The 26,661-nt window shown below is 39.1% G+C and overlaps 1 protein-coding gene across 2 annotated transcripts in view; it reads right to left on the bottom strand.

The window, feature by feature from the left end:
• pigg (phosphatidylinositol glycan anchor biosynthesis class G) overlaps positions 1-26,661 on the bottom strand; it is a 213,341-nt gene that overhangs the window by 92,090 nt on the left and 94,590 nt on the right. For both annotated transcript variants that reach the window (XM_035426304.1, XM_035426303.1), the window contains exons 9-10: positions 15,940-16,334; positions 4,176-4,367 (exon numbers count right to left, since the gene is read on the bottom strand). In XM_035426304.1, coding sequence (XP_035282195.1) covers positions 4,176-4,367; positions 15,940-16,334 — 587 coding nt within the window. The remainder of the gene's footprint in view (positions 1-4,175; positions 4,368-15,939; positions 16,335-26,661) is intronic.

The following is a 26,661-nucleotide window of genomic DNA, read 5'->3' on the forward strand; positions in this document are numbered from 1 at the left end:
AACTAAAATGCTTTATAGCTACCACACTGTAAGCAAGATATCGGTGAAGATCAAGGTTACATGTAAAATCTTGTAATTTGAACTAGGTTAATAAGTTAATAACTGATTAACATCGAGAACATTTCACAGTGAGTTTTTCTTGTTATAAAATGTGTAATAATGCCTTCAATGTGATTTAATTTTTTATAACCATTGATATTGGCCAGCATACAGTATAGCCACAAATGCTCGTAAACAGCATAATATTTTCTGACTTCAAAAGTGAAAAAGTAACATCATTGAACTGTCAATGCACTTTCGAAACAATTTAATAGCTGTATCTACTCAAATTTTGTTAATTGACCTGTTAAATTCAGCCCAGATACCAATTTTGTTTTATGTTTGTATGTGGAAATGCTGTTGTGATTACACTGCCGGTAGAACGTTCGGTTAAAAACCGCAATCTAGTTTGTAACCTTTTTAAAACCAAAAGGTTCAGAGCAGCACCAAGACAAGTCAACCATTTCGATACACTATCCAGGCTGCTTCAACAGAGAAGTCAGTTGTAGGGTTTAAGCAGTGGTTACAGCAGTGGCATGCTGATGGTAGTTCTGCTGCAGCTGCAGAGATATTTGGCTTTGAGAGCAGCGCTAAACTTTTTCCCCAAGAGTGGTGTCTGGTCAATAATGTTAATCCAGCGACACTGAGGCGGAGACTAATAAGGGACTGTTTGAGAAACATAAGGGAAATGAAGGTGGCCGTAAAACAAATTAACTGCTCCTTGTGATAGTGAATGCCTGCCAGCTAGTTAACTAATAAAAATGTTTGCATGTACTTTTCAGGAATTATGTGAACTTTTGGACATTTTTATTCAAACAAACAATAATATAGGCTAAGTCTGACAGAATGACTTAAAATTTAGAACAGTTTACATTGTCATTTTCCATTCATATTGTTATGAATTTTGAATCCCAGAATTTTAGCAAGCTATCCGTTTTTCTTAATTAGATATGAGCACTACACTACTTGATGTCTGTGTCTCTTCAAGCAATAGATGTCTTGATATAGCTAACACTCTTCATCAATGTCATTGATGAAAGACAGTTTGATTTATGCCTCCAATTGCTCATTTCCGCAACAAAAGGAACCTGCGTGGTGCAGGGTGAATGGAGGTCTCTAAATGAAATTTAGTTCGGATTATTAAACTTTCTTTCTGGAAAATTTTGGAGAAAATAGAACATAAAAAAATGTTCAAATGGGTTTCTACATGAATGTTCAATATAACAGCTTTTATTACTTCCTATTACCGTCCAACATTGATTTCTGTGCCTACAGCGACCTAATTTCATAAATATTACAAAAACATTTGTGGGAAAACTATTTTCTTGTAATAAAAGGCACAACTGAATCAATTCCAACAGCTGTATTTCTAAATTATAGTGGTTTTGTTATATAGGCTTAGGGAAAAATGTATCAAGGCATATTACCGACACACTGAGAAAAGCGCTAAAATGTGCAAAACATGACAGAACAGAAAATGGAAAAAAATTTAAAGAATTACTAAGTACAGTATTTTTAAAAGCTATTTCTTCAGTCATAACAAGCGGGGACTGTAAACAAATTGGTTACATTTCAGCAGTTGTCTTCTAGTCTATTCGGTTAATTTCAAGTCTAAATTTGAGTGAAAACCTGAAAATATGTCGGAGGTGTTACAGTATGTCCACAGAGTTCTAAATCATTTCCATAACTACAAGGCCCACAGTTATTTATTCACCCTTTAAAGTCTTTATCAACTTAATCACAAGATTGCAATGAATTAATTTTGTGAGATTATATGCGTAAAACAATTTCAGCAAATAGGGTCAGTCATTCAGTTGCTCAATAGCATGCCAGAGGAGAGAGTGACACATTCACACCTGACCGGGTATGAAGACCTGCTGCTTGGGGGGTTTTTTGTGAAGAAACGCATGAATACACATATTTTCTTTGACATCTGCCAGTAAAAACCATCAAATACAAAAGTAACAACTAATTTTTATTCAAAATATTGTGGTGTCAGATTTCACGTCCCCGTGCTTGCTTGTTGCTGGTGTCTCTTGTCTGCACACATCTTTGCTAGTCTCTCTAAAAAATTCCTCAAAAAAAACTGTTTAATATATTAATTGTTTATTTCAGTAATTCAATAATTGTTTATTTCCCCAATTCTATAAGAGAGTAACTAGACACTGACAGGAGAGACTACAAGCAATTCATCTTGAAAAATTCTACATTAAAAACAATTTTACTATTACAATTAGATGCGTTCAAAACAATCTGACTATTAGGTTTCACAGTTTGACCATGTAGTTTGCTGAATAACCATTTATAAACATATATTTCACTCAAATACACACGAAAATGTTACGGGTAACAAGCATGTCCCTATTTACAGCTTGTCACTAAAATTTATTTTAATAGGAAAGGAGAGGAAAATACGAGCAACGGCAATTTGACCACAAGCCACTGTTCTAGTTCTTGAGTCTCGTGGTCAGTGTTAACTGTCAAATATGGTTTTTTTTTTTTTTGTGATATGTTTTTTTTTTCCGAAAAACAAAACTAGAAATACCGCCTCGTGGTTGTATGCCTCCGGCAACCAGCAGTCAGTGCTCTGTTTTTCGCGGTGATGTATATAAAATGTCATTACTTCATCATTTTATCCTATCAGACATTTGTGTGAAACTTTGTCATAATTAGCGTATTAATTCTTGAGTTATAGCCAAAAATGTGTTTTGAAAAGTTGTCCTTGAGTGGACGTGTGTGCCAAATGTGAAGAAATTCCCTCAAGGCAAAAACGTGTTTTGTATTCCCTCAAGGCAAAAACGTGTATGTGAGGTCACAGTGACCTTCACCTTTGACCACCAAAATCTAATCAGTTCATCCACTCCAAGTGGAAGGTTGTGCCAAATTTGAATTAATTCCAAGGCGTTCCTGAGATATCGCATTCATGAGACGGACAAGCCAAAAACATAATGCCTCCGGCCACGGCTGTGCCGTCATTGAGGCATAAAAAAAGTGCTAATCTTCCTCTGCCAGGAAGATCCCTTGGGGTGGTAGGACCACGCCTACTGGTTAAGTATACACACGCACCTGTTACAATTTTGGACAATTTTTGTCCTGCTGGAAGACCCAGTTGCGACCAAATTTGAACTTTCCAGCTGATGTCTTGAGGTGTTGCTTCAGTATTTCTAGATTATCCCCCACAACATGATACTGCCACCCCCATGCTTCACAGTTGGGATGGTGTTCTTTGGATTAAAAGACTCACCTATTTTTCTCAATACATAGCACTGATCATTATGGCCAAACACTTCAATTTTTGTTTCATCTGACCAGAGAACACTCCCCAAAAAGGCTAGGTCTTTGTCCTTGTGATCACCTGCAAACTTCGTTCTGGCTTTTTTATGCTGGTCTGGGTGTAGGGGCTTCTTCCTTGCACAACAGCCTTTCTGGTCATGGCGATGTAGGATTCTCTTAATGGTGGATGTAGATACTTTGGTACCTGATGCCTCCAACTCCTTCACTAGTTCCTTTGTTGTTGTCTGGGGTTCAGTTGAACCTTTCGTCCCAAGATTTTTATACTTGTTTGTACAGATGCTTATGGTACCTTCAAGTTGTTTGTAAATTGCTCCTAAGGAGGAACTGGATTTGTGGAGGTCCTCAATATTTTTTCTGAGGTCTTGAATGAATTGCTTGGATTTTCCCATGGCAGTGGCCCTAAAGGTAGGCCCATAAATACAGCCACAGGTGCCAATTAACTCCCAATTAACTCCTAATTATGACAATTGGCCAATCAGAAGCTTATAAAATCTCATTACATCAATTTCTGGAATCTTCCAGACTGTTTAAAGAGACAGTCAACTTAGTGTATGTAAACTTTTGACTCTGGAATTGTGATATAATGAATTAAAGCTGAAATACATCTGTGTCTAATTGATTGTTTTAAAATGACCTCTCATGTGAACAAAGTATGCCCTAATTGACTTGCTGAAAGAAATGTATGGTAACGTGCAGAGTTGTGACATTTGAATATCTTTAGCCTAGGTTCATGTAAACTTTTGGCCTCAACTGTATCATGAAGCATGTGAAATGGGGATAAAGTTGTCAAAGGAGGACTACCAATATAATGCCTGTGCATGACAGCTCATCTGAAAACTTACTTTGAGATATCCCGGCTGCCCAGTTGCCATGGGAACAGCACATTGCCCACAGCTGCCCGATAGCTGTACACACCAAGCAGACCAAGAGCCAGAGCAATCTTGGAAACCAGAGAACAGCATTTCTGTACGAAGAAGAAGATGAGGAGCAATGAGGCAGCAGAAAGTAGGGAGAGCTCTGCCTTGTGTTCCCACCTGAAAAAGACAGAGACAGAATCAATTTTCTGTTCCACTGCATTTACTCTTTACAGCTGCATGTCTAAGCACCAGAAAATAACAAAAATAATGTTGTACAAAGCTTTTTTAGGGGTGGATGACAAAACCAGAAAACCAAAATAGTATAGAATTCTAATTTAGAGACGGGTTCTCATTTAAAGACTGAATTTTGTGATGTGATATGTGTGTTTAAACCTCCGCCGGCGGAGCTCGACAAGATTAAATTAATGTTTCTATTTGGATTATTAACTTCAAGAGCTGTTATCATACAGACGCAACAAAAACATTGACAGAAACCTTAGAATCGTGGCTTTCCAATGCGCCCATTGGCAAATAATATGAATTGTTTTAAAAGTTTTAAATTTGATGAATTAGACCATGTATGCTTCGTTAGTCCTTACTCATTACTATGTGAATTTCACAGGAAGTCTGCCCAAATCGCATTCACATGTTAACAACATTATAATTACTCTCCATAGAAGGGGACTAGGGGAGGGGCGATGCGAGATCCATGTGAGAAATGCCAAGCCTGCGAAAGCGGGATAGAACGTCAAAGCATATAGCTTTTGAGGTAAACATTTAGTTTAATTTTGGAAAATGGCACGGATGACTGGACTTGATGTGCTTCATGCCTTGTTGGAGAGCGATGATGAAGATGCGAACAACTCATCAGGTCCGGACCGCCCGGACACTGATGAAGAGCGGTGTCATTTCAAACAGCGAACTGATCCAGCTGAGGATCAACTTCATGAGTAAGTATATTTCTTAGGATCATATTGGTAAATATGTGTACTGTATTGCAACGTATCTCTGTGTTTGTAGGAATATCCAGCAATATGCGCGTTTGTAAATTCCCACTCTACGAACTATTCAAACTATTGCATCTCAAAATTATAGGCTATAGGATCTCTGCATCTGGTTGTGTTAGAAGTAGCAGGAAGACTATATTTTTTTCAATCATATTGGTTATAAATAGCCCATGTCTGGCGTGTAGTGGCGTGGCTAGGATTCTAAAACTTAGTATCCTCGCACAATCGATATTAGCATACTTCGGGAAATAGCAATAAAATAACCACTTTGCTAAACAGACCTAGCCTACTTCAGATTGAGGCATTGTTACTGATGAGTTGCGTGTAGTTGAGTTGGAATATCAATGTTTATTTAGTTTAGCTAATGTTGTTTCGTTGATAACTTACATTATCTGTAAATGTGTGCTGTATTACATTCTCTGTGTGTTTGTAGGAATATTCACTAATATGCGCGCTTGTAAATTCCCACACTATGAACGATTCTAACCATTGCATCTCAAAATTATAGGCTACCTCTCTGCGTCTGGTTGTGTTTGTTTGGTTCTTTGTTTGTATATGATGTAACTATGTCACATTTCCTAAGTTTTGTTTTCATTAGTTAGTGGTTTGTCCCTTTTTTGTAAAGCACATTTAATTTTCACCTGTTGAAAAAAATGTACTATATAAATAAAGTTTGATTTGATGTCACATTTCCTAACAATTTTGTTTTTATTATATTTACAGAGATGCTGATCAGGAATGCTGATCATCTTCCATGCATATAGTTTACTTCAATAAATGTTCCAAAATCAAAAGATGTCGTTGTTTCTATCTTCTAAATGGCTCATTGAGTCTTTGTCTTAGTGGTGGGGAGGCATGCCGCTAGGTGTGAATAGCCTACTTAGCTGGCAGGTCCTCCTACCCAATGCATATTCATTACAGACAGGCCATTTGCCCTCCCATTCTCACCTGGTGTTGAAAAATAGTAGTCACAACACTAACTTTTAGCAATTTATTTTATATTTCTCATTGGATTTGATAAAATATTTTGTCATCTTTTGATACCCAAGACCTTGATGAACACATTTCAGTGATCCAAAAACTTAGATACTATTGTTTAGTGTGTTTTATTACAACATTCCTGTGCATGTTCAAAACTACTGTTTACAGTTTGTGTGATTTTAGAGCAATTTACAATCCACATATGATTATGACCTACTTACTGCTGCCATATTATTGTAGCTGAGTTTGTGCTGAAAACAGAGATATGAAACACTTTGGAATCACTGCATATAAAGTTGATGAAATTTACAGAGCATGGCACAATCACTAATGTGCCTCATTTTACCCTCAGACCCCAGAGGGTTAAGGGACAAAAAAATACTAGAAACAATGAATTAAGAGTTATATCTGAATATGCTCAACTTTCATTACTGCATATTTCTGCATTTATCTGCCTTATGGTGAGCATTGCTTAACCTCTTAGCGCACAGCCCCTAGTGGTCGGCACGCCGGCGTGACGAGATTACTAAACTCAAACATTCGGTGCTACTGCAACCAAAGTGTGAGATAAAAACAGAAACGCGTTGTTTTAGTTTCATTAGTAGACGATACACGATAACTATGCCAAAAACGGAGTTTCGCAGCCCCACCATTGTCGCTCTGGTCGTTCATTTAACACTGACATCGCTTTCTGGAGCAAAACAGAAGCGAATAGAACAGTATCATTGATACTGTCTCTGTCTCCATCTACTGAACATAGAGATTTCATCATTGCTATGTAAGTATTACTGCTCAAAATATTTCGGTTATATACGTTACTTTTGAAATTGAGTATCTTTAAATGGGTTAGTGGTGTTATATAATGTGAATATTTCACACTGTAATGTAAGCATTAGATGATAGTGTAATAGTTTTTGTGAAGCATGCAACAGTGAAGACGTGAGAGTTGGAACATTGCCAAAACGTGGTGGATGGTGATAAATTGTTTTCATGTCGTCTCATCCCCATACAAGAAAACATACGAGAGTACAGAGTATAGAAATACACACAAGTTAATTATTACACATTTAGGTACTGTACCGCATTGTGCGACAATATTTTTGCATTATTTTTTTAATCTGATAGCAATGTTTCATCTTAAACCTTCATAAGGGGCTCATTTATATGCTTTATAATGGACAAAAAGCATTTTATTCATTTTTGGAGATTTTGGATATGTTTCTGGACACCTAGCTATTTTAGACCACTATACTGACTGAAAGCTTGTAATTCCCATTTGAAAATTATGCAACAGTGATTTTCTTGAGTCAAAACAGTTGATTTGTAGTGAAATACGTGAATATGTTGTGATTTACAGCAATGCATAATTTAGACATTTTGGATAGATTTGGAGACGCTGGGTACACTGCTTAATTTTTGCTTCATACATCTATAGTAGTTCTACATATCCACCCTTAGATTTTATGAACTTGTGGTCAAGAAGTTTTTGATCTAGCACAGGTATAGTTTAACCTCTTGTATATATGCAAACTTTCAGTATTTCATTGCAAACTTAAAAAGTGCAAATTTATTTTTGATTTTTTGTCAAAACAATTGCATTTGTGACACTTTATTTCTTCCAAAATTATGAATATAAACAAATCTGCGTTGGTATTGTAAATTGTACAAATGTCTTGCTTCATTTAAGCCATTTTTCAAGTCTCTGTGGTGTTCACATCTGGAGTTATAAAGCTTTAAATAGGGTGCCCACTAAATGGGCAAGGATTGACAAGATTTGGCTTGTGCGCTAAGGGTTTAAGGTCATCATATGGGTGCATGATTGACCTCTGTCTTATTTTAAGTTTATAGGCTTAGAGGTAGTGGCACACAGCAAGTTTCTCTTTATCAAAGAATAAAGGGTCAAAAAAGCCATGGAATTCACTGAGCAAGAGATAAGTACTCCATTGATATCTGCTGTAGCACCATCTGTAAACCTGGACTTCCCACCAGATGATTGATGCATATAATATGAAAGTGTCATGAAAAATAAGCGAACAATGGGCTCACGTCCTAATAGGAGAGAATTTAAATAGGAATTTAAGAAAAATGATCCATTTGCAAAAAAAATTAAGGTTGTGATTATGTGATTAGCACAAATATATAAGACACAATTTGTGATTCTTTACTGGAGCTCTTGTTAGTTGGTTGTTAATTTGCGATTACTGGATATATTAAGAAGCACACTTTACCAGGAATATGCATCTAGGTGGCCTCAGTTCTACAAATTAGTTTACTAATTTTGTGATAATTGGAAAAAGCACTCATGAGTTATAGCTGTTTTAGCAAAAATGGCCATGGCCCCAACATTTATCAGCATACGGTGAACATATTGTTTTGAAAGTTCAACATTTTTTTGATTCAAGCCAAATTTGGTGAAGCTCAGCCTAACGGCCCCAGATTAGCTTTCAGATTTACGAGGAGGGACATCTTCTGATACTGGGTTCAAGTCTTTAAGCCAAACGGTACAGGAGTTATGATTGTTTTATTAATCGTGATTTCAATTTACAATCAGCAAATAAAAGCAAATTCTTGTGGCGAGGCAAGCAACCACGCATTAAACTCTTAACTATGCAGTGGGAAAGACAGGCTGGGGGTCTGTCTCTTCCAAACTTTAAAGATTACAACTGGGCTTTTACACTCAGACCCCTGCTGACCTGGTTTCACACCGATGCACAGGTGTCGTGGCGTTTCCTGGAGGAGAGTCTGGTGTCTCCTTACTCCCTCCAAGATCTTTTATATTTAAACCTGCCCATCACTTGTGTCGTCATAGCTTTGGCCCTATTATCTCTCATTTGTTTTCTGTATGGAGATCGGTGGAGAAGCTGTGTGGCTACTTTCATGTGTGGAACTCAAAAACCCCATTATTTAATAACCCTAATCTACTGATTGGAGACCAACCTATCCAGTTCTCAGAGTGGAGGGAGAGAGGCATCAGTGTACTCGGAGATATTTATGCAGATGAAGGTTTATATTCTTTTCAGGATCTATGTTCAAAATTTAATTTACCACGCTCCTCTTTTTTCTTTTATTTTCAATTACGTTTGGCTCTCAAGGCCAGTGGAGTTCCATGGCAAAGTCCTCTTCCATCACATCCACTTCATAAAATTGTACATTGCACCAGAGGCACAAGTGGCCTAGTTTCTAGACTTTATCTGTTTATCTCTCAGCATGCTCACAGGCCCCTGGCATTAGACACTCTATGGAGAGCTGACTTCCCAGATCTGGACCCAACATTTGATTGGCACAAAGTCTGGTCTAACATTTTAATAGCCTCCAGAAACCCTGGTCATCAACAAATACACTATAATTTTATTCATAGAGTGTACCTCACTCCCAGAAAGCTTTGTATAATGAAAGTGACCACTGAGTCAGCTTGCACTTTGTGTCCTATTAAGGCGACAGGGACTTATTTACACATGTTTTGGGAGTGTCCTACAGTTGCTAGATTCTGGCGAATGATTGCATCTAATCTTTACATTTACATTACATTCATTTGGCAGACGCTTTTATCCAAAGCGACGTACAAGAAGTGCATTTTCATGATCGTAGACAACTGCTGAACACGGGTTCAGTAAGGTACAATTACTTATTTTGTACAGCTATTTCTAGCCGAGAACAATGAACACTATCCTGGTCTAACATCTGCAAAGCCAAACTAGGCAGAAGAATAAGCTACAGTATTAGGACAAATACAATTTACCAAGAAGTGCAGGGATGGGGCAACATGCAACAAATGACAGGAGAAAGGGTTTTTTTTTTTTTTAATTTTTTTAATATATATATATACACAGCATGGTGGTGGTTATTCTAGGTATAGTCTGAAGAGATGAGTCTTCAGGCCACGGCGGAAGATGGATAGTGAGGGGGAGGTTCGGAGAGGGACGGGGAGTTCGTTCCACCACTGGGGAGCTAGGGTGGAGAAGCTCTGTGATCCCTTTGGGCGGGTGGGAGGGGTTACAAGACGCCCTGCTGCCGCAGAGCGGACTGGTCGAGCAGGCACATAGAATTGAGTCATGTCCTGCAAGTAGATGGGGGCTGTCCTGTTGGCGGCAGTGTAGGCAAGGGTCAGGGCTTTGAATCGGATCCTGGCAGCGACCGGTAGCCAGTGAAGTGATCGCAGCAGAGGAGTGACGTGGGAGAATTTGGGGAGGTTGTAGATGAGCCGGGCAGCGGCATTCTGAATCATCTGTAGTGGCTGTATGGCACAAGCTGGCAGGTTTGCAAGGAGAGAGTTGCAGTAATCAAGGCGAGAGGTCACCGTAGCCTGGACGAGCAGCTGGGTGGAGTGCGTCGTCAGGTATGGTCGAATCCTCCTGATGTTGTATAGGAGGAATCTGCAGGACCTTGATGTTGCCTTGATGTGCTCCTTGAGGTCCAGTTGGTCATCCAGGACCACCCCCAAGCTCTTGGCAGAGTGAGAGGCAGTCACTGTGGTGCCATCAACCGTGATTGAGAGTTCACGAAGCAAGGAGGTCTTGTGCGGGAAGAAGAGCAGCTCAGTTTTGTTGAGGTTGAGCTTCAGGTGGTGGCTGGCCATCCAGGTGGAGATGTCAGCCAGGCAGGAAGAGATCTTATCATTGACCTGTGTGGTCTGAGAGAGAGGAATTAACAATGGAAGACAGATAGGGAAGGAGCTCGCTGGAGATAGATTGGAGAACTTTAGATGGGATGGGGTCAAGTGGACAGGTGGTTGCGCGATTGGTGGTTCTATATTATATTCATACCCATCCTCATCTCCAAGTCATGTCTCTGTAATCCCAACTATGTCATAACCGCCCCCCCATTTGTAGCAGCCTCAAGTTTCAAAACTTTATTTTTTATACTTCAAGCATTTAAGCAAAAGACATTTCAGATTATTACATCTACACATCCTCTCCTGTTCCCTCACCCCTCACCGTTGCAAGCCACCCTTACTACAACTTTGCTTTAAAAAGACTTAATTAGTGTTCACACTATTATAGGAAGCTTCCATCCTGGCAGTCTGCACTTCCCTACCCTTTTCACTTTCTGATCGCCCTGCCTCCAATTTCCTAGTTTAAATAATCCTGAGCTACCTTAACCACTTAGCGCACACTGCCTAGTGGTCGGCACGCCACCATGCCTGGATTATTCAACTCAGACATTCATTGCTCCTGCAACCAAAGTATGAGTTGAAAACAGAAACGCTTTGTTTTAGTTTCATTAGTAAACGATACAGTCTCATCTGCAACTACACCCCCCACCCTTGATATAATAGACAATATTGTCTATCTGGGCATTCATAAAAATATTATTTCACAAATGAAAAATTGTATTCCGTTACAGCAACAAGATAAACCCAACAGCCCTAAGATATGCCAATCCAGCAGTGAAAACGCTGCTAACTGAATAACGAAATAAACAAAACAAAGTTTTCAAAAATTATACCATGTCATTCTACAGTCAATATCGGGGACTAAATATTGAATAAATATACAACCTTACCAATGTTTTTACACGTAGAGATGTCCCTTTCCAGACAGAGCAGTCATATATTGTCTTGGACAATCTATTTGTGAAATATATGCTCATTTGTGAAACCTGGGTAACCTTCCAAAATAGCTGTGCGTAATACCACACATGTTTTCGGTGATGTCGTTCATTGTATTGCAATCTGGCTTGATCGACAGTTAATCAATCCAACAGGTGACAGAATAAGCTTTCTAACGATGTATGTCTAATGTTACTTTTGGAATAGCGTTTTATAGCTCAGCATAACTGAAAGTTTTGTCTCATTATAGCTGCATTACCCATTCAGTCTGTGGTAGCAGTAAAAGACACTGTGCCTGCCAAAATTTTATCGATGACTTTCGTCGGTTCTTGGAAAATACTATTATTCTTGAGAAATTCTGAGCGTGGCTAAGGCATATGTTAGCTGACAGACCTTGCTGACATTGTTTTCTGGAGTAAGACAGAAGCAGAGAGAAATATATCATTGATTTACTGTCTCTGTCGCTATCTACTGAACGCAGATTAGATTTCATCATTACTATGTAAGTATTACTGCTCAAAATATGGGGTGTCTTTAAATAGGTTAGTGGTATTTTATAATGAAGATATTTCACACTGTAATGTAAGCGTTTGTTGGCAGCTTAGTAGTTTTTGTGATGCATGCAACAGTGATAACGTGAGAGGTGGAACATTGCCAAAACGTGGTGGATGGCTGAAAATTGTTTTCATGTCGTCCCATCCCCATACAAAAAAACATTAGAGAAATACATACGAGAGATAATTACACATTTAGGTACTGTACCGCATTGTGTGACAATGTTTTTGCATTATTTTTTAATCTGATATCAATGTTTCATCTTAAACCCTCATAAGGGGCTCATTTATATGCTTTATAATGGACAAAAAGCATTTTATTCATTTTTGGAGAGATTTTGGATATTTTTCTGGACCCCTAGATATTTTAGACCACTGTACTGACGGGAAGCTTGTAATTCCTACTTGAAAATGATGCGACAGTGAGTTTCTTGAGTCAAAACATTTGATTTGTATTGAAATACATGAATATGTTGTGATTTATGAATTGTATGTTTCATTGTATGTATGTATGTATGTACCATTTATTGTAAAGCATCTTTGAGACCTTGAAAAGCGCTATATAAAATAAATTTATTATTATTATTATTTATAGCAATGCATAATGTAGACATTTTGGATAGATTTGGAGACGCTGGGTACACTGCTTAGTTTTTGCTTCATAGAGCTTTAGTAATCCTACATATCCACCTTTAGATTTTATGAACTTGTAGTCAAGGAGTTTTTGATCCAGGACATGTATAGTTTAACCTGCTGTATATATACAATCTCTCAGTATTTCATTGCAAACTAAAAAAGCAAATTCATTTTAGATTTTTTACCTAGACAATTGCATTTGTGGCACTTTATTTCTTCCAAAATTATGAATATAAACTCATCTAAGTTGGTATTGTAAATGGGGCAAATGTCTTGCTTCATTTAAACAATTTCTCAAGTCTCTGTGGTGTTCACATCTGCAGTTATAAAGCTTTAAAGGTGCAGTGTGTAGGATTTAATGGCATCTAGCGGTGAGGTTACAGATTGCAACCAACTGAATACCCTCCCCTCACCCCTCCCTTTCCAACGACGTAGGAGAAGCTACGCTCGCCTGTAGGTTCCAAAAATGATGTCATCATCTACGACAGCATTGAGTAGCCAAGTGTCAAGTGATGAGGTTCCTTGATAAATGTATAAATTGTATTTAGTTATTTAGTCTGTAAAACTATAGGTCATAGCTTACAAGTAATTTTGTATATTAACACAATGCTTGTTTAGTAATGATTAGTCCAATAGACTTGCCATACTTTGAGTTGGTTGTACCGCGCATGCTCAAAAATGTACCAGAGATACATGTCTTCATGTGATTGTACATTGCGCTATGGTTCCCAGTAAAACGTGTTCCAAACGTGTGCAGCTGTCTCGTTATTTGAAGGAAAGCAAACGGGGGCTGTACCATTGCTAATTTAAATTTTCACGCAAGTCCGAGTTTTCGCTCTATTCTTGTCATTTTGCGATTAGACTATATGGAATTGACGATGAGAAAGTAATCAATTCAACAGCAAATTGTTTACAACGTGTGCATGTTTTCTGCTGTTGTTGCCAGTTATATTGGAAATGTGAATGCATTCTGTCGCCTCGGATGTCAAGACATGAAAGTGAATGTTCGCATAAAAACATAATGAATGTGTTTGAGAGGATATATAAAACGGTTACAATCTGACTATTGGCCTGTTATATCCTATTTGTTGCATAACAACGGTCCAAGTTCAACTACCAACGACAGTTTTGCTTGACAACGGTAAAATATGCCCAAACGGCTGCAGAAGAATATTTCAATTTCAGGTGATTAAATCGATAAAAATCAATAAATACAAAAGTAACCATATATAGTCATTGTTGGTAACTCGTTGTATATAAGTGGAATAAACCCCTCCGGGCTGTCCCGGTTATTAGAAAATAATGTAGGCTACTTCGGTGGTAGTATGGGGTTACAGAAGAAATCATAGGACAGATAGACCGACGACAACGTCGCTTTTTCATACGTCAGTGGGCTAATTTGCCTAATCTTCGCGGGACTTTAGACCGCGGTGGAAACGCAGACAACAATGGGCTGAAGGAACCTTTTAGTTCCTTGAAAAGTAGTTCCTGGGACTAAAAGTTCCGGGTACTTTTGGTGGAAACGGGGCTATAGAAAGACATGATCCGTCAAAAAAACTATTACACTACTAATAACTAACGCTTACATTACATATGTGAAATATCCTCATTATAAAATATCATTAACCTATTTAAAGACACTCAATTTCAAAAATAACATCTATAACCGAAATACTTTGAGCGGTAATACTTACATAGTAATGATGAAATCTTATTTATAGAGATAGAGAGAGAGACAGTAAATCAATGATATATTTCTATCCGCTTCTGTCTTACACCAGAAAATGATGTCAGCTAGGTCTATCAGCAAACATATGGCTTAGCTATGCCCAGAAGTCCTCAATAATAATTTTTGGAAGGTACCCATGCATCACAAATGCGCATATATTTCACAAACGGATAGTCCAAGACAATATATGACTACTCAGTCTCTTCTTTCTTCTTCTTCATCTTCCAACCGGTGCATTCGCGCCACCCACCAAACGTAAAAACGCAAAAAAAAACAAAAAAAAAACACGAAAGGCCCTCTCAAGAGCTGTTTGTCCATTCTGGGCTTACTGTAGAAACATGGCGGTGCAACATGGCAGCCTCCGTGGAAGAGGACCCGCTCCCTATGTAGATATAAAGGGCTCATTCTAAGGTAACGACAACACAACAATTCTTATTTTCATGGGATTATACACTAATTAATATATACTTATGAATATTATATTCCATTTCTGCCAAGTCCGTTCCGTTAGATGCTACTAAATTCTACACACTGCACCTTTAAATAGGGTACCCCCTAAATGGGCAACGATTTGGCGCTAAGCGGTTTTTATTATCTTATTGTTTTTTTAATCCGTTTTATTTCATTCTGGTGGAGGGCAGGGGATTGGAGGGGGATTTTTCTATAAATTATGTATGGTGTATCCCTGTTTTATTTTGTGTTATCATTTTATTTAGTTTTCTTATTTCTGTAAAGCACTTAGTGCTACAGACTTGTATGAAAAAATGCAATATAAATAAATAAATAAATGAATAAATAAAGGAAACTGATTTTTAGGGAATTGTTGACATTTTTTTCTTGTTTCGCAAGCTATTTGAAATGTGAAAATTTCATAGCCGGTTTGCGGCAAGCTAGCGAACATGAATCTGAGCTTGCACTCAATAACTAGTTACAGAGGTCACTAATGGCCACCATTTGTTACCTTTAAATTTTATCTTGCTATTGAACCACTTCTCTCCAGTCTGTTTTTCTTACATATACAGTTATGACATGTACAACCCCATTTACACATACAGAATTTTGACTTCTAAAAATGGAGAAATGCTTTCACTGGAATTCATTTGAAATAATTTCCGAATACATGTACTTTATTACTCTGAATTCCACAGCCTTTGCCAGGCTAAATGGAGATTAGAATTAGTATCACAATGGTATTAGAATAGCATGCAAGACTTGCATTACAGCCCCAGGCCCTGTGCCCTACCTATAAATACACATATCTATACCAAGTGCAAGGACAAGTTCCACAACCTACCTGTTGAGCCAATGGCTCAGGTCAGGCAGGTGCATCCACTGCACCCCAGTCTGGTTGAGAGACCGCAGGAGGCGGCAGCAGGCTAAGGTCAGCAGGGGTGTAGATAGTGCCAACCATTTATGGGAGCCAATGCCCTGCTCTGATATGGGAGACAGCAAGGAGGGGAGATCTTGTTTGGAGGCTAAGTAAGAGTCGTCATCACTGGAGTTCCTCCTCTCCCGAAAATACTTGCAGCAGACATCTTGGAAGATGACCAGACAAAGTGTGTTAATCATGAAGTACCAGGTCTGGTGTTCCTCCTCAATGAAGCTGCTGGAGCCCAGGCTGATCACATTACCCAGTGTCCCTATCAGAAGTAGCACATCCAGCTCTGAGAACCCAGAGCCATTCACGTTCTAAGAGAGAGACAGAGACAAGAGCAATGTTAAATGTATGCCTTTTACTTTGCCAAGAACAAGAACAGTACAAAAAGACAGACAGAAACTCCAGTCAATATTGTAACCTTTCTGACTCGCAACTGATAGCACCCTCTTACTGAAGTTCCTAACTAGGTTGGCACAAGTCTTTGGAGGGATTTTAGCCTATTCCTCCATGGAAAATTGCTCCAGCTCATCCATATTTGATAGTTTTCAAGCATGGACCTTAACCGTGAGCTACCACCACAGATTCCCTGAATGGGATTGAGGCTTTCCACTCCAGGACTGATTTTGGTGTCCTTCAAAAATTCCAGGACTTTGATGTATGCTTAGGGTCATTATCTTTCTGAAAGACCCAATGACAACCCAATTAGCAATTTGCTCATTTCAAGACAAGATAGATATAGATATTATAGATAAACCAAGTCCGGTTTACTCTTTAAATCAGAGATACGGTTTGGATTGTTTGCTCTTTTGATTGTTTGCTCAGTAATTTTCACGAACAAAATTGCTTTTTCCCCTTTAAAAACGACAGCTACTAAAATATTTGATAATATACTAGTTATCACTCACCGATTCTCAAACATTGCGGATTCTCTGTCCTTTATTGAACTCAACCACATCCTGATACAAGAAGCCAAGAAGACCAAGAAGACCACCATTTTGCCAGCTTATTCCAATGCTTCACATATACATAAGTAAACGTAATCATGCCTGCTTCCCCGTTCTTTCCCTCCTCTTTACCGGTCCTTTGCTGTAAGTGAAATATGTTTAGTTATGTGTTTTCTGCCATTAGTGGTACTTTCACTTGTAATAAATGTATTTATAATGCTAAACTGTTGGAAAAGATTTCTGAATTGGAAGTTTGCATCCAGACTCTTCAAGAAATTAGATGTAGAGAAAAATTCCGAGACTCCTTTTCGGCCCACCCGGATGTCAGCTCTATTTCTGACAAAGCGACATGAGAGTTTTTAAACCAGTGACTATATTAAATTGTATTCCTGGTGCTAGAGTGACCAACAAAAGCAAATCTGAAAGTGCTGGCTAAGGGAAAACATAAATAATAAATTTTCCCAAATAGTTTTTCATGCCGGTACTAACAACGTCCGTTTGAGGCAATCGGAGGTCACAAAAAGTTATTTTGAATCTGTGTGTTTATAGCAAAGATGATGTGCCAGTCAATAACCTGTTCCCGTCCCTACCCTATTCAGTGCAGCAAAACAATATATATTCACCGACCACTTTATTAGGTACACCTGTTCCAGCTGCTCGTTAATGCAAATATCTAATCAGCCAATCACGTGGCAGCAACTCAATGCATTTAGGGATGTAGACATGGTCAAGACAATCTGCTGAAGTTCAAACCAAGTATCAGAATGGGGAAGAAAGGTGATTTAAGTGACTTTGAACATGGTATGGTTGTTGGTGCCAGACGGGCTGGTTTGAGTATTTCAGAAACTGCTGATCTACAGGGATTTTCACGCACAAGCATCTCTAGGGTTTACAGAGAATGGTCCGAAAAAGAGAAAATATCCAGTGAGTGGCAGTTCTCTAGGCGAAAATGCCTTGTTGATCTTTCCAGTCTAAGATCAGCGCATGTGTCTATAACCCACGCAAACTGTTCTCCACCTTCTCTTCCGTCCTCATTCCCCCTCCACCCCCATCTCCCTCTTCCCTTTCAGCAGATGACTTTCTGGCCTCCTTTGAGGGGAAAACACCTCTACGAGTTGTAGAACAGTGAGGATAAATAATTAAAACCTGTCTGCCCTCACTAGTAGGCACAAAGGAATGCAGGAGATATAAGTATATTACCTCATGTGATGATCAAATGGTGCAAAAGTATAATCAGTCTCATAATTAATCAGTCCCATAAAATGAACTCATGATTATGAATTTCAATATTAAATATTAAAACAATAACCAATGATATAAATTGCTTAGGTTCTTTGAGGTGGTAGGCTGTGACTACCCTAGCTTGGTTTGCTTCCTATCTTGCAGATAGGTCCTACCAGGTCACCTGGATGGGGTCTCTGCTCCTCATCCCCTTGTTAAAAGAGTCCCTCAGGGATCTGTACTCGGGCCTCTGCTGTTCTCCATATACACTAAATATCTTGGTTCAGTTATTAATTCACACAGCTTCTCTTACCACTATTATGCAGATGGCACACAACTCTTCTTCTCTTTCCCTCTCTCTGCCTTACAAGTTAATGATAGAATATCTTCCTGCCTCGCTGACATCTCAACTTGGATGGCCAGCCAACACCTGAACTCAACCTCAACAAGGCTGAGCTGCTGTTTATCCCCTACAAGACCTCCCTACAATGCGAGCCCTCAATCACTGTTGATGGCACCATAGTGACTGCATCTCACTCTGCAAAGAGCCTGGGGGTGGTCCTGGATGACCAGCTGGACCTCAAGGAGCACATCAAGGAAACATCACGGTCCTGTAGATTCCTCCTGTACAACATAAAGAGGAGTCAACCACACCTGACAATGCACTCCACCCAGCTACTTTTCCAGGCAATGGTGACCTCCCGTCTTGACTACTGCAACTCCGTCCTTGCAAACCTGCCAGCTTTTGCCATACAACCACTACAGATGACTCAAAATGCTGCTGCCTGACTTGTCTTCAACCTTCCCTCGCCTACACTGCAGCCAACAGGATGGGCCCTGCCTACTTACAGGACATGATTCAACCATACATGCCAGCTTGACTACTCCACTCTGTGGCAGCAAGGCAACTTGTACCCCCTGCCATCTGGGTAAATGGTTCTCGCTTGTCCCTACCATGGTGCTTCTCCACCCTAGCTCCCCAGTGGAGGAACTCCCTGTTCCTCTATGAATCAATCCCTCACTGCCCATCTTCTGCCGTGCTCTGAAATCTTCAGACTACACCTGGGCTAAATCCCCCTCTTTCATGCTACATCTGTATGGTGGCACTTTATTTCTTCCTAAATTATGAATATAAACTAAGTTAGTATTGTAAATGGTACAAATGTCTTGCTTCATTTAAGCCATTTTTCAAGTCTCAATTATGCTCACATCTGGAGTTATAAAACTTTAAATAAGGTACCCCCTAAATAGGCCAAGATTGGCCAGATTTGGCATGTGCGCAAAGGGGTTAGAATTAATTAAAGCAGCTCTTTTGAATGAACTAATCACTGTTTATTTTCTTAACGTTTTATGTCTCACTGAACCATGGCTGAAAGTGGATAAGAATTTTTCTTCTGGTTTCATATAGAGGCAAATCCCCCGTCTTTATCGGTGTTGCTACTATTTACAATGACCTTATTCATGCAATTCCAAATCCAGATTATAAATTAGATTCCTTTAAAGTGTTATTAATGAACCTTTCTCAGCCCAATGATGATAGGCACTGCCTTTTTTGTCAGCCCATTGTCTTAGTGACTGTCTACAGACCTACTGGCCCATACTCTGGCCTTGTTCATGACTTTGAAGAATTCCTCTTTCACTTAGCTATAAACTATGACAAAGTGGTGATGTTAGGGGACTTTAACGTGCACTACGAAAATGCAGATGATCCTTTTACATCTGCTTTTTTGAATATCTTAGAATCCATCGGCTTCACTCAAATGTTGTTGGTCCCACACATAACTGCGGTCATACTTTAGATTTGGTCTTAAGTGTTGGTGTTGATGTCAGTGATGTTGTAATCCACCCACATAACCCTATTTTGTCTTACCATATTATTTTATTTTTCACCTAGCATGGAAAGAGAGTCTTGGTGCCTATAAGAATTCTCCCTGCAATGCAAGGTCTACTTACTATTTACTTAATCCCCAGTTCTTATTGAAAACAGTTGCTGATTTACCTAATAATCATGCAGCAACTAAACCAAAAATTCCAGCTTCTTGTAGCAGTAATGATTTCTTGACTTTCTTTTGCAGTAAGATAATATGAAATAGAGAATATATATCTGCTTCCACACTAGTCAACAACTGCTTTATCGATATCACAGACCTGCCTCCTAGACACATAGAACGAGTGGAATCCTTTACTCCCATACTTCTAAGTGAACTAGTCAAACTAGCTTCTTCTTACAGATGAACCACCTGCACTCTTGACCCCATGCCCACAAAGCTATTGAAGGAGATTTTGCCTGTTCTTAGCAAACCAATTCTTCATAATATACACTCACTGGCCACTTTATTAGGTACACCTTGCTAGCACCGGGTTGGTCTTCTGCTGCTGTAGCCCATCTGCTTCAAGGTTCGACATGTTGTGCATTCAGAGATGCTCTTCTGCATACCTTGGTTGTAACGAGTGGTTATTTGAGTTACTGTTGCCGTTCTATCAGCTCGAACCAGTCTGGCCATTCTACTCTGACCTCTGCCATCAACAAGGCATTTTCACCCAGAGAACTGCCGCTCACTGGATATTTTCTCTTTTTCAGACCATTCTCTGTAAACCCTAGAGATGGTTGTTTGTGAAAATCCCTGTAGATCAGCAGTTTCTGAAATACTCAAACCAGCCCGTCTGGCACCAACAACCATGCCACGTCCAAAGTCACTTAAATCACCTTTCTTCCCCATTCTGATGCTTGGTTTGAACTTCAGCAGATCGTCTTGACCATGTCTACATGCCTAAATGCATTGCGTTGCTGCCACGTGATTGGCTGATTAGATTTGCGTTAACGTGTGCAGTTTGCAGTTGAACAGGTGTACCTAATAAAGTGGCCGGTGAGTGTAGCTGCATGGCAGCAATGGACCGGGTTCCACTGAATGACAAGAAATGGAATGGACAAAACGGATCATAAAGGCTAAATTGTTTGATTAGTCCAGATATACATCTGGACCAAGTATCACCTCTCTAGGACACCGCCTTAGACTTTCTGTGCTTATTATAGCGCCCCCTATGGGCCAATCAGTGCCACTTTTGGTGTCAAAGATAGGCGTGGCCTGGACTATCTGTGGGCCAAAATGGATAAAAGTTACCAATTCTTAGATGAGTCATTGGACAAAATACAAGAGAAAATGCAAGGCATCATGGGAAATGGATTGTTTGCTATGGCCAAAAGTTGAAACGGCCGTATTTTCTTCAAATATCAAGATGTCATGTTTACCATCATGTTTCTGGCCGCCCTGACAAATTCCAAGTGGATGTATTACTGTGTCATGATTTTACAGAAAATTGAATTCCTTTGCAAAATTTTAAAAATTCATTGCCTAATTATTTCGCCAATTTTTGATGAATCACACTTAGCTTTTCTGAAACTATGTTCATGCATATCCCATGGACCTGCCCTGAAAATTTCGTGTCATTGTTCAGAATGTCCAGCTGCATATGTATATCAAGTTTCACTTTGCTAGGATAAAGGTGGTGGCAGCAATGAGCCTTTGACTTAGAATGCTTATTGTAGCGCCCTGTGGCCTGGACTATCTGTGTGCCGAAATGGACAAAAAGTTACCAATGTATGGACGAGTTATTGGACAAAATACAGGAGAAATATAGCTGCAAGCAGCAATGCGGGGCCCTACGAATATGTCCAATCCGGGTAAATACAAGGCGAAGGAGATAAGAGTCCAAGCGGCATAGATTTCAGGATTTTGGACAATCTACATACCCGTGCATGAGCCGATCCAACTTTCGGTTCATGAGAAACATTACTTCGAAATATGAATGTGTATTAGCATAAAGTGCTAACTTTGTCACGCCACAAATTACGCAATTTTTAACGAAAGACTTTTCCTTATCACCCGTGATGGAGAGAATACCCAAGAGTACACATGTGCGATGGTGACGGAATCAGATAAAGCGTTTATGAGAAGGTGAGTTTTAAAGCGTTATATTAGCATTAGCTTCCCGCAAAATTTCAAATGCCTGTAATTTCCTTGTTTTTTGAGATATCTGCAACTGTGCCGACATTGTACGGCATGGTAATGTCCTCTTAATGCCCAGTCCGTTTCAAGTCACTAGATTATTGTTTTAAAAAGTTATAAGCACTTGAAATTTGCATTATATTAGCATTAGCTTTCTGCCAAAATTTCAAATGCCTGTGATATCCTTGTTTTCTGAGATATCTACAACTGCTTCGACATGGTACAACATGGTAGTGCCCTCTTCATGCACCGTCCGTTTCAAGTCCCTAGATTATTGTTGAAATATGTTGTAAGCACTTGAAATTTGTGGCCAAATTTTTTTTTTAAATACCAGTTTCTCCGCCATCTTGGAATGGATCTCTTAGCGGTTAACACCCTATAGGAAGACATGCACCATACACGTACATCGTCAATTTCAGACCAATCGGACTTACGATTTATTAGAAGAAACTTTTTATAGATTTTGCCAAATTTTCAATCTGCAGAAAAATCCATCGTGGCGGACTTTATGGGTTCTTGAGGCATATTTTTCCTCATGAGGAATGACACAAGGAATTTTCATCAAACGGGGTGGAAATGCCAGCATTTTGAAATTTGTGTTTTGAATCGGTTACTATAGCGCCACCTATTGACGAATCATGGTCATTCTTTCTGGCATAGTTACTCATGGTCTCTAGTTTCAACCTGGTAATTTATATCATTTTTGGTCAAGGACTTTTAGAGTTATTTGACCATTTCCAGGAAAAGAATAATAATAATAATAATAATTAAAGCCGCAAGCGGCGTTGGGAGGGGTCCAAGCATTGGCACCATCGCGCCCCCTATGGAGCGATTTTAAAATGGCTTTGTGCTCATGATCATATGCCTTCACCCAACATATCTACTGAATATCATGATGATCGTATAAAATATTGATGACTTATGGCCAATTTTGTGCTAAGAGACGCTGTCGGATGACTTAGTTACGTCGCCATGGATATGTCCTGGCCGCTTCCCGTAAAGGCCTTTACTATGTCGTAACACTTAGATGGCATGTCATAACACTTAGATGGTCCGGCGTGTATGCACAGCTGCAGTGTTTCTGCGCCGCAACTAAAAAAGGTGTCACACACGATACCAAAATTTTGACTTTGATACTGATACCAGGTTTAGTATTACGATACTCAATACTGAAATGATACTTGAAACTTAAACGATGCTAATTCGATACTCGGTACCTAACAATACTGAAATTACCTTAATAGATCAGAAACGTAATGTCCACAAGGGTTGACCTCATTTTCGAATTCATGGTTTATTAACAACCTGGTTCATTAACAACCTTCAAGTTGAAGCCTCTTCAACATATCAATAAGCATAGGCCTATAGTGTTACAACACTAAACCATAGAGAACTATATTAAATATATTTCAAAAATTAAACAATTGTAAAGTAAATTATCTTGAAACAGCTCTTTCACTTTAAAATAGATCTAAAAACTGCATGTTTCAATAACAACACAGCATCTTCCTATAATAAAATATTTACAAATTAAGCCGCGTTTCCACCAAAATTACCCGGAACTTTCAGTCCCAGGAACTAAAAGGTTCCTTCAGCCAATGGTTGTCTGCGTTTCCACCGGGGTCTAAAGTCCCGCGAAGATTAGGCAAATTAGCCCACTGACGTATGATTTCTTCTGTAACCCCATACTACCACCGAAGTAGCCTACATTATTTTCTAATAACCGGGACAGCCCGGAGGGGTTTATTCCACGTATATACAACGGGTTACCAACAATGACTATATATGGTTACTTTTGTATTTATTGATTTTTATCGATTTAATCACATGGAATTGAAATATTCTTCTGCAGCCGTTTGGGATTATTTTACCGTTGTCAAGCAAAACTGTCGTTGGTAGTTGAACTTGGACCGTTATGCAACAAATAGGATATAACAGACCAATAGTCAGATTGTAACTGTTTTATATATCCTCTCAAACACATTCATTATGTTTTTATGCGAACATTCGCTTTCATGTCTTGAATCCGAAGCGACAGAATGCATTCACATTTCCAATATAACTGGCAACAACAGCAGAAAACATGCACACGTTGTAAACAATTTGCTGTTTGATTACTTTCTCATCGTCAATTCTATATAGGCTAATCGCAAAATGACAAGAATAGAACGAAAACTCGGACTTGCGTGAAAATTTTAATTAGTAGTGGTAGAGCCACCGTTTGTTTTCCTTCGAAGTTACTACTAGCCGAGCAGCGAAGTGTGCCCTCCAGATGCGAACCATGCACCATAAATTAGTCCATAGTCTTCCTGGTCTTTTTGTGGAATTGAAGAATGGCAGAGTAAAATTACGGCAGTCTGAAAAAGCTAACGGTACGATTACTAGAATTAACCTGTTATTTTACCCTGACAAAAAGTGCGGAAGGTGATTTCCAGTTTGCTTTTACTGTATCACCAATGTGAATTACGCAGAACTACCACATAGGCCTACCTCACATAACTGTGTCAAACGTTTTGAGTCAATTACAACGGGCTAACAAAGAAAATCCGGAAGAAAATATTCAGCAACCGAATTAATCCGTTTGAATGTTTTAGTAGGCTACGTAATATGCTGTCCCAGCACGAATGCTTAGCATTTTATAAAACGAATACTAAAGCAAGAAAAGAGCAGAAGAGCACACATTATAATTTCAAGGGGTCGGCAGGCTATAAGCAAAAGTAGGCTACTGCGCCGCATAACATACAAGTTTGATTTGAAGTTATTATGAAAATAAGTCGGTTTGCGCCTGCATATTTTCAAACATGGCGCCTGAAAATAGACACAAAAAAATGCTACGAGTACTCGACCAATCAGAAATGTTCAGCGCTGCAAGCTCCACCCAAAAGGTTCCTGTACTTTCGGAAAGTACTACCCCCCGAGCAGGAACCTTTTGGGGGGTAAAACAAAGCCCCCGGAACTAAATTTAGACCCTAGTTCCTGCGGTGGAAACGCACTGAGTTCCTCAAAAGGTTCCTAGTTCCGGGGTATAGTTCCTGCGGTGGAAACGCGGCTTTAGAACAGCTATTGCTACTAAAGTGAACTGAGTCTAAGCTTGCGCTGTATCAACCTCGAAGAATGCACAAGCGCAGGTCACCTCACTTGCCAACTGCCATCAGTTGCTACTGCCATCTAGCGAAGATTCTGACGAATTACACTTTTCATCCTCTCAATCAGTAATGCGGGAGACACAGTTCCCTGGCTTTTACATTTGACACAAAACTACCAAACGTCTGAAAATTCTAATAGCAAACCGTTTATTTTTATTTTTTTAAGTACCGAAAAAGTGCTGAAGTTTTGGTATACCGTGCAACAGTACGTCAGACACATATTCCAATCCATTGCTCAGCTTAGCAGAGAATGCACATTTCAGAGCACCTCAGAGACAGATAGAATAATAACTCATAAATACACATTTCAAATAATAAATACGACATTGAGAAAAAACGAAACAAAAGACAAGATATCAAGTCGCGACCTACGCGCAGAGCAGCCTACCGTTTTATTTATTTAGACATTGGCAGATGAGAAAATTGTCGGTTACGCTGACCTATAAAACGCTATTCCAAAGGCAAAACCAGACATGTTATACATCGTTAGAAAGCTTATACTCTCACCTACGGAATAAATGAATTGTCAATCAAGCCAAATTGCATTAAAAAGGGCGACAACGCCGTAAGCAACAGGTGTGGTATTACGCACAGCTATTATTGAAGATAGCCAACCCAGGGGTCACAGATGCGCGTATATTTCACAAACGGATTGTCCAAGACAATATATGACCACTCATTCGCAAAAGGGACATCTCTACGCGTAAAACCAATGGTAAGGTTGTATGTATTCAATGTTTAGTCCCAGATATTGACTGTAGAATGACATGGTATAATTAAAATAAGAATTGTCTCGTTTATTTCGTTATTCAGTGAGCAGCATTGTCACTGCTGTATTGGCATATTTTAGGGCTAATGTCGGGTTTATCTTGTTGCTACGAAATATTACATAACATTACGTTAAAGGCATTAGGCAGACGCTCTTATCCAGAGCGATGTGCAACAAAGTGTATAATCATAATCAGGAACAAGTGTGTCGAAAACCCTACAGAGAAGTACCGTTCCAAGTGCAGGGAACAACCGCATAGTTCAACTTGGACCCTGTAGGTTAAACTGATTAACACTAACACAAACAAGAACAGCAACAACGCAGTCTATGCAAAAATACAAGCAATAGTTAAGACGAGTGCATTAACTAAGTCACCTACGAAACAGCTAACTAGTTACAACCCTAAGCTTACAGTCAATTTAGGGATTAAATTGAGAATACGATTTCTCTCAGCATAATGACAGATTTAAAGACTAAACAAACTCACCCGATACTGTCTTCAAATGGATCCAGGCTCAAGAAAAGTAATTATTCATCCTCTCAAAAAGCTT

This window comes from Anguilla anguilla, chromosome 7 (assembly GCF_013347855.1).
Source record: "Anguilla anguilla isolate fAngAng1 chromosome 7, fAngAng1.pri, whole genome shotgun sequence".
Lineage (NCBI taxonomy): Eukaryota > Metazoa > Chordata > Actinopteri > Anguilliformes > Anguillidae > Anguilla > Anguilla anguilla.